This window comes from Petaurus breviceps, unplaced genomic scaffold (genome assembly GCF_028583685.1).
Source record: "Petaurus breviceps papuanus isolate PSGF00001 unplaced genomic scaffold, PetGlider_PUasm1.0 100, whole genome shotgun sequence".
Classification (NCBI taxonomy): domain Eukaryota; kingdom Metazoa; phylum Chordata; class Mammalia; order Diprotodontia; family Petauridae; genus Petaurus; species Petaurus breviceps.
Genome location: NW_027185573.1, coordinates 5,104,208 through 5,113,758, shown reverse-complemented (window position 1 = coordinate 5,113,758; position 9,551 = coordinate 5,104,208). Strand labels below are relative to the sequence as shown.

Genomic DNA, 9,551 nt, shown 5'->3' with positions numbered 1-9,551 from the left:
AGTTCTGAATTTCTGTGATTCTGTCATTTATTGGTGCTGTCCTTTGGAATAACATACCAATAGATGCCAAACCTTACAATTAGTGGAGACTTAGTGGGAATGATTGGAATGTGATTTGTTGTGAATTTTTGGGAAGCAAGAGTTCCCAGAATAAGTAATATATTTTTCCTAATGCTGATAGTGCCTTTCCTCTAAGATAAGCTCCAATTTATCCTGGATATAGCTTGTTTGTATATAGTTGTATTTTGTTTTTACTATTAGACTATAAACTCCTCGAGTGCAGGAACCAGTTTTTGTTTGCCGTACTTTGTATTCCCAGGGCCTAGTATAGTGTCTGGCATCCAATTAACTTAATAAAGAATATTTGACTTGGCTGGTTGGCTTGAGCATACAGTGGATATGCTGGTTCTGCATTTTTGTTTCTGTATTTTACACATGACTCCAGGAAAAGAGCAAAAATAGAGAAGAAAATTATTTTCCATTGAAAAAGTAATTTATTTAGAAAGGACCTTTGTTGTTCTTTTTTATGGAAGCTACTTCTGTTCTGTGCCTTTGAGCTGTTGGTAAAAGATTCGGGACAAATCAAATTCAGGTCAACTCATCCTGTTTATTTATGGGCCAGTCAGAACTCCTATTTGTCGAGGACTCAGGTAGAGCAAACTCCTGGGGCTAAGAAGCATTTCCCTTCAGGTCTCCCTCAGGAAAAGAGTGTCCTAGGTTTCTGTCATTTGGTCTCACTTTACAAGGCTCCTTCTGGCAGATTTCAATGATGGTTAGTTCCCCCATCACCACTGAAACCCCAGTGGATACATGCAACTGTCCTATAACCTTCCTTGATATTCTTGCACTTCTGAGTGGCAGGCCAGCTAGCATGTATCTTCCTTTCCTAACCACCCTTTCACATAACTGCCATACCTCTGGTGTTCCTTTCCCACACTGGCCTTCTATTGTGCCCTCTGAACTTATTGTTATATTATTATTAAACTACCCTTCAAATTAGATCTGTCCTCCCAAAAAATCATCTTATGTTGATTTCATATTTACTTACATGTGCACAAGTTGGTTCTTCCCAATATAATATAAGATCCTTGTTGGCAATCATTATCTCATTTTGTCTCTGTGTCCTCAGAATCTATTAATAGTACTTGACATGAAATATGAGCTTAATGCATTCTTTTAAAAATTTGAGTCAAATTAAACGTTTGTTGTGTGGGTAAGATAAAAAGAAACATGGTGGGAAGAGGGCTTAACCTAGAGTCAGAACAGAACAGAATTTAAATGCTGGCTCTGAAATTTGCTGGTTAGGTGACCTCAGGAAAGTATTCTCATCTGTACCATGATAATTGTTATTATTGTTACCATGAATGACAATTAATGGTGATGATGTTTGTGCTATCTAATTTCACAGGTATAGTGCCAGAAAAGAAATAGTAAAATGTACAGAATCATTATTACTATTATTAACATTATGGTTACAGGCTAGTCACCAAACATAACTGAGTCTCAGTTTCCTCATCTGTAAAATGGGGCCAATAACAATTTTCACAACAATTAGAACTATCCAAATTGGATTGGGCTGCCTTAGGAGAAAGTGGCATAATGGGTAGGGAGCCTGTCTCTGAATCAGGAAGACAAAAGCTTAAATCCTGTCTCTCTCAGTGTTGGTAATGTGACCTGGAAAGACTGGCTTAACCTCTCAATGCCCCAGGCAACTGTCAGTCAGTCAAAATAAACATTTATTAATCACCTACCTTGTGTAAGCCACTGTGCTAAACACTAAACTCATCTGTCAAAGATTGTATGCTGTAGAGCAGATATCAATTTACATTGGTCAAGGGAGGTCCCTATAATCCGTGATATTATAGTTATAGTTCAAAAAAGAATAACAATATATATTCATAGAGTTATTGAGAGATTTTAGTATAATGATGATTTTTTATTAACTTTTCTTTCTGAGCCTCAGTTTCCCCATCTACAGAATGTGGATAAAATAGTTAAGCTGTTGACCTCAAAGACTTGCTAATAGGGAAAGCACTTTGTCCAATTTAAAACAAAACAGAAATGAGCTGTTATCATGGGATTACAGCTTTGGCATTAGAAGGAACTTTAGTGGCTATGAAGTCCAACCCCCTCATTTTGTGGGTGAGGAAACTAAAACCAGAGAAGCTAAGTGATTTGCGCAGGTAGTGAGCAGCTAACAGATATCTGAGGGAATATTCAAGCCTAAGTCTTCCCAACTCCATGCCCAGAGGTCTATCCACTATTCCATAAAGCCCAACCCCAAAGAGCATTGTGCCAGGTTCAAGAGAATTAATAGCCATAAAATGAATTGCTTTATGGCTTCCTTTTGGGATTTTCAACTGACACCTAAGCTTTTATTTCCTCCCCACAGTGTCAGAGAGCCGAGGAATCTTAGAGAGTATCCAGAGATTCTCCCTGCTGCCCACCTACCTTCCCGTGAGCTACCGTATCAACAATGCTGATATCTCCTTCTTCCTCAAGGAAGCCAACCAGGACATCATGAGAAACTCAAGCTTGCAATCTAGAGTGGAATCCTTTCTGATTTACAAATCCAAGATGGCACCTTCCTTGAACGCCAGCTATGGGCCTTTTTCTGTAGAACAACTTGTGCCCCAAGACCTCCTGTTGCCTTCCAATCCATTTGGATCGACCAATAAGTTTGCTCTCAATTGGAAGCTAAAAGCCTACATCATGAGTGATAAAATCTACCTGAGTAGGCCCAGAGTTCAGATCCTGTTCTACATAGTGGGCAGGGATTGGGATGACCATAGCACCACAGAGAGGTTGCCCTGCCTCCGAGTGTTTGCCTTCAGGGAGACCAGGGAGGTGAGGGGCAGCTGCCGCCTGGCAGGGGAGCTTGGCCTGTGTGTAGCCCAGTTGGAGCTCCTGTCCAGCTGGTTCAGCCCCCCAACTGTGGTTGCAGGGAGGAAAAAGTCCATGGATCAATCAGAAGGAAGTCCTGTAGAGCTTTACTATTCCATCCAACCTGGAGATGACAAAGGAGATTGTACCAAGGAAGAGACGAGGAAAAATAATGGAATCCGACCAGGCCACAATGATATTGATGAAGTGGGTCCTCCCTTGCAGAGGATTGGGAGTGTGTTTCTCTACCAGACTCACAGTGGGAGCCCTACTTGGAGGGAACTTCACTTAGATAGCAATGTTGCCATCCACTATGTGGCCAAGACTGCCAAACAAGGAGAAATTCTGACTTTTCCTGTTTCTGTCTCTAGAAATTGCACTGAGGATCATTTCACACTGAGGTAAGTTAGAAGAGCTGAAAGTTGAGATAAACCTTTTAAATTTTGTTGTTTTCTTGGGAGACATATTATCACCATGGAAATTGAACCAGTTTTTAATATTTTGTAAAAAGAGTTTCTTTTTAATATGCTATGGAAATTTAATGGAGAAAATGTGGCACAATGGGTAGAACGCTGGGTTTTGAGCCAAAACCTTCCCTTGTTAATTCTACCTCTGACACATACTAATGGTTGGACTCTGGGAAGTTACTTAGTTTAAAATTGTCTCCATTTACCCCATAGCAGTTGGATAGGTCATCATGGATGGATAGCTACTTGATCTTAGTTGGCAGAAGGATTTCCTACCCATGAGTTGACAAATAACAGTTCATTGGGATATTCACATTTGGAATTGTTGAAATAAGATTGAAAATAGTTATTCACATAAATAAATGGGTTATTAAATTTTTTTTCTTAGATTATCCGGATTAACTACAACTTCTTTTACTTGCTTCTTTGCTTTATTTATTGCCTGGAAGATTTTAGATTTCTAGAATGAGAATATTTTGACTATTTAATTCTAAACATTTGAAGGTTCAAATGAGTACCACAATATTTGTAACTGTCATTAAAATCAGGATGGAAAAGATCTATTCCCATCCTATGCATTTTGAGTATATATGGGTTAAATTCACTTTTACAATTCTTATTTTTTCCCAAGTTATGATTTCTTAGTACCTCCCCAATAACAAGGGAAAAAGTTGGTTCCTTCTTGTGTTCCCAATCATGAATTGGTCCCAACTCATTAGGTCCATTGGATTGATGTAAAACTGGTATGACCTAACATATAAAATAGAATTTTTAAGGAAATGGATTTAGAGAGCTCTTTATAATTGTAATGTCAAAGGGAAAATGCTTGATCAGATCTGCGGAATTGTCTAAGAAGTTGTTATAGAAAACTAGTAGCGTGATGTTATCAAGGTAGTTTCATAATTCTTTCTAGGTGTTTTGAGTTGTGTAGGAACAGGCTCAAACTTTTAGCCTCTTTGTTATCCATTTTTTCTTTCCTTATCTTCTATCTTCCCTTATCAATCTATCTTCCATAGAGATGCCAAGACAATCTTATGAAAATCCCACTGACACTCCCTTATTCAAGAAGTGATATTGGCTCCCTATTGCCTTTAGAATGAATTATAAACTCTTCTGCTTAATATTTAAATATCTTCATATTTTTACCTCCAGGCTAAATTTCCAGACTTATTTCATTTTACTTCTTTTAATACACATTATGTTTATGTTCTCGTCAAATTAGCCTTCCCTGAATTTGGCATTCCATATCCTTTCACTGTGTCTCTGTACCAGGTGTGTCCCATAACTAGAAGATACTTTTTCCTCACCTCTATTTCTTAGAGTCCTTAACTTCTTTCAAGATTTCACTCAGGCTCCCCCCCGCTCCATGAAACCATCTCTATTTCTCTCAGTTATTAGTGTTTTCTCTTCTTTCAAATTATTTTGCATTATATTTATTTGTTTATATATTATCTACTCCCCCCCCCCAAAAGAACATAAGTGCTTTGAGGGGAGGCACCATTTATTTGTTTTTTCCTTTGTATCCCTCCCACCTGACACATGTCATGTTAAATAAATGTTTCTTGATTTGTTTTGAACTAAACTTAGAAAACATCTTCCTAGACACAATAATTGATAGTATTTAGGTAGAACTAAAAAGATTTTGAAGTTACTGGATTGTTGGTGATCTATGGTATCATGGGAAAAGCATTGGAGAATGTGTGTCAGGGGAGTTGAGGTCTAGACCTTCATATCAGGGTCATAGATTCATAGCTTTAGAGTTGGAAGGGACCTTGGAGGCCACCAAATCCAATCCATGCATGAGATCAATTGATTTACCCAGGATTACCTAGCTAGCAATGGAGTGATGCATGATTTGAATTCAGATCTTCCTGTCTCTTTTAAGTATTTTTATCCCTTCCACATATGACTTTCACCATCATGGGGTTGGTATATAGAGGGTCAGCATAAGAAATTAAATAGGAATTTTTTGGAGGTTTGCAGCAACCACAGATGACAGATGAAGGCCAACAAATAACCCAGAGTCTATGATGAAACACTTAACCCAAATTTTACAATAGGGTACTGTAAATACCCCATAAAAGAAAAAAGAAAAAAATGTAGACTTCTTCTCTGGTACAAAAGGAGGGCTGAAAAATCTTATGCAGATTTTTCAGATGGGGGGGGTCCCGCTAACCACTACCCCCTGCCCCCTGCAATGTGGAAGGGATAACTGTATAGCACTCACTGTGCTCCCTACTGGGCCCTTACAAGTCTGAGAAAGAGTACTCACTTGTGCTCTCTGGGAGTCATATTCTTCATCTGATATAGGGGGTTGCACTAAAATGCTTTAGTTAGTTAATCAATCTGTCAACAAGCATTAGAAATGCAGAGAAAAAGCATAAAAAAAGATTCCTTCCCTCAAGGGGCTTACATCCAAATGGGGAGGGGGTAGACAACACATACAGATCCACGTATAAGGCACATACAGAGTAGGTGGAAGGTTCTAAACTCTGGGGAAGGAGGTGTGTCCTGCAGAATTTGGCACTTGGGCTGAGACTTACAGGAAGCTAAGAGATTCTAAGAGCTGGAGTTTGGGAAGCAGAACATTTCAGTCATAGGGAAGAGCTAGGAAGGAGACAAAAGGATGAGAGATGGAGTGTTGTGGGAGAGAGACAAAAGACAGAGCACCCTTAGAAGAGCAGAATGTAAAGAGCCTTGGAAGGATAGCTAGGGGCCATGTAGAGAAGACCTTTAAATGGCAAAGGCTTTTATCTTTGGTGCTTTAGACACCTGTCTCTGGGTACAGTGTTCTACTCACTGTGCTCTCCAGGGGGCTTTGCAAGTTGTCTAACATAGAGCTTTTCACTTGACCTCTCTGTGGGTCACATTTCTTATCTGTATTAGGAGGTTTCTCTAGATACACTTTAGTCAATCAATCAGTCAACAAGCATTTGGGTTTTTTTTTCCTTTTTTTTTTTTTTTTTTTTTTTTGCTTCTTGGAGGGAGAGGGCAGGGCAATTGGGGTTAAGGCCAAGGTCACACAGCTAATAAGTGTTAGGTGTCAGAAGCCAGATTTGGACTCAGGTTCTCCTGACTCCAGGGCTGGTGCTCTATTCACTGCACCACCTAGCCACCCCAACAAACATTTGTTAAATGCTTATGATATGGGGCAGCTAGGAAAGAAAGCTGGACCAGGAGTCAGGAAGACCTGAGTTCAATTCTAGCCTCAGACATTTATGAGCTGTGTGACCTGGGCAAGTCACTTCACCTTGTTTGCCTCAGTTTCCTCATCTGTAAAATGAGCTGGATACTCCAGTGTTTTTGCCAAGAAAACCCCAAATGGTGACCCAAAGAATTGGACATGACTCAAATGACTGAATAACAAAAAGTTGATCCTTGGCAAAATAGTTGCTATCAGGTCGGGGTATTAGATTCACACTTAAAGAAAATCACTTTGGCAGATGACTGGAGGATGAGGAGAGACATAAGGCAGGGAAATGAATTTAAAAGCTGTTGCCATAGTCCAGGCAAGAAGCTGAACTCAGGTGGCGGCTATTCGAGTGGAGAGAAGGGAATGCATGTGAGAGAATTTATAGAGAAAGAAATTGCAAGGTGAGAAAGTGAATTAGATATGGGAGGGGAGCAATTAATATTCCAGAATGACACTGAGGTTTGGAATCTGGGTAAGTTGGAAGGATTTTAGTTCCCAACATCATAATGTTGGTGTTCATCCTTTATTTCTGAGGAGGACCAATGACATAATGGGGTGATGACTTATATAAATTGGATGGATTTAAGTGAGGTAGAGTTGCACAAAATACAATAATAGAGAAAATCAGAAAAAGGGAGGATTTGGGGGAGAAAGAGAAATTCTCTTTTAGACCTGTTGAGTTTGATATGCTTAAAGGCCAATCAATTTTTTTTGGAGGGGGGAGGGCAGGGCATTTGGGGTTAAGTGACTTACCCAAGGTCCCATAGCTAGTAAGTGTTAAGTGTCTGAGGCCAGATAAGAACTCAGGTCCTTCTGACTCCAGGGCTGGTGCTCTATTCACTGTGCCACGTAACCACCCTGGGCCAATCAATTTAAATGCCCAACAAGACAGTTTGTAGGTGATATGGGACTAGATATCAGGAAAGAGATGAGGGCTAATTAATTATAGAAATAGTAATTGATTTCATGGGTGTTTATGTGGTCACCAAGGGCAGAACCTTGGGAGACATCCACCTACTCTTGAGTGTAGTGTGGATGACAATATGGTAAATGAGACTATGGAATAGTCAGATGGAAAAGACACATCTTCGGGGAGTAAGTGATCAACAATGTCAAATGCTCATCAAGAAGGATAAGGATTCAGAAGAGGCAATTAGATTTGGCAGATTCTTAGTAACTTTGGAGAGAACAATTTCATTTGAGTGATAGGACTGAAACTAGACAGCACAGGGTTTAGGAAAGCCTGGTACCACAATCAGTAGAGGCCCTAATTTTAGAGAACTTTCTCAAGGAATTAGAAAGGATATGTAACTGAGGATCTAATGAAGATTTTTCAAGTATTGAGGAGGTTTGGAAGTATTTCTAGACAGCCAGAATGCAGCCAGTGGAGAGAAAGCTACTGAAGATAAGAGAGAGTGGGAATGATGATGGGGGCAATCTTTTGGGAATGATGTTTGGGGGTGAGATCAATGGTACATAGTAAAAGGGTTTGTCTTGACAAGCAAACTATGTCATGATCAGAGGTGGGAGCAAAGGAGATAGTGGGAGATTGTGTCAGGGGGTGCAGGGTGTATGTGAGAGGAGATTGGGAGAAGAGTGAACTCTTGGTGAACAGCCTCATCTTTTTATGAATTATAAGGTAAATATTCTCAGTATAGAGAATGGAGGGGAGGCAGTGATAGGGGAGATTTAAAAGAAAAGCAGAGAGTTTGGGACAGTTTTAGTTAATGTGATAAGAAATGAATTATAAAGTAGAAGCAGGAATGTCCTGCTGCAGCGAGGGCCCAGTTGAGATTAGCTAGCAATAATTACCTATCTAAATCATGGTGGATGGAGTACTCAGTAAATTCAGGGAGACCTAGGTGCTGGATGTGTCATGAAAGGAACACTGCCTTTGGACTGAGAGATCTAGGTTCAAATCCATGCTTAGACATTTTAATGCCTCTGTGTTTAGTATGTCACTTTAATCTCTGGGCCTCAGTTTCTTTATCTGTAAATTGAAGAGGATTCACTAAATAATCTCTGAGTGAGTCTACATACTGCCGCTGATACTTCTTAACCTTGTGACAGTGGTCAAGTCATTTTGCCTCTGAGTCTCAGTTCCTCTTCTAATATCAGAGATACTTTACACTTAGGTTTTTTGTAGGGCTCACATGAGATCATGTAGTTTAAGTGCTTTACAGACCTTTTAGAGCTCTATGAGTCATTACAATTTTTTTTTGTCAAAAATCATGATTGTTTCTGTGGTCGAGGAAGGTAGATGCACTGTGGGTTGCTGAACAGATGTGATTGAACCAAGCCTGTCACTGAATCTGGCAAAGCATGCCTGTGTCTTTATGCTTGAGAGAAAAGATTTGTTCTTGTGTCTTCTCCAAATGCTAGTTCATTTTCTTATCCCACAGTCTAGAGGAATATAGGCTGTTCCTTGGATTACAAATGATTACCATGTAAAAAAAATTTTTTTTGAGTCTCTCCTGATAAGATCCCAGATGCTACCATTGGCCTGGGAGCTGTCATATAAAATTTTGGAACTTTTAGAGTATCTGTGGGCAGCTAACCTATAGGGTTAGGGAGCAGCAAGATAAGTCATAGTCTCAGACAGGTAGTAGGTACTTAGTAAATGCTTTTTTGTTGTTTGGGATTACCTTTTCAAAATGCCAGTACCATCACCATCACTAATCCCAATGTAGGGTATGTATTACCCATGTGGGAGCTGGACCTAGGGACGTGATAGGAGCTAGCTTTCAGCTATCTATCTGCCTTCTCAAGTCTTTCTCTTGAATCCCTCCCACCTTTCCCAAGGATCTGGAATCATGTGGGTCTTCTCTTTAAGAAGGGAGTTGGAAGAATGTGTCTCCTTTTCAACACATTTTGTACCTACTCCACCCCTCAAGCATTGAGTGTCATTCTTTCCACCAGTGAGAAGAGTCTTATTCAAATGTACCAAGCTTTAACCCTGGGTAACAGCAATAATGATAAATACTAGTTACAACTGACATTTTTATTGC

The 9,551-nt window shown here is 39.7% G+C and overlaps 1 protein-coding gene across 1 annotated transcript in view; it reads left to right on the top strand.

Moving 5' to 3' along the window:
- Positions 1-2,115: 2,115 nt before the first annotated feature.
- LOC138156644 (transmembrane protein 132D-like) overlaps positions 2,116-9,551 on the top strand; it is a 447,677-nt gene continuing 440,241 nt past the window's right edge. Inside the window, exons 1-2 of the mRNA XM_069082119.1 lie at positions 2,116-2,170; positions 2,393-3,284. Of these exons, the coding sequence (XP_068938220.1) occupies positions 2,116-2,170; positions 2,393-3,284 (947 nt within the window). The remainder of the gene's footprint in view (positions 2,171-2,392; positions 3,285-9,551) is intronic.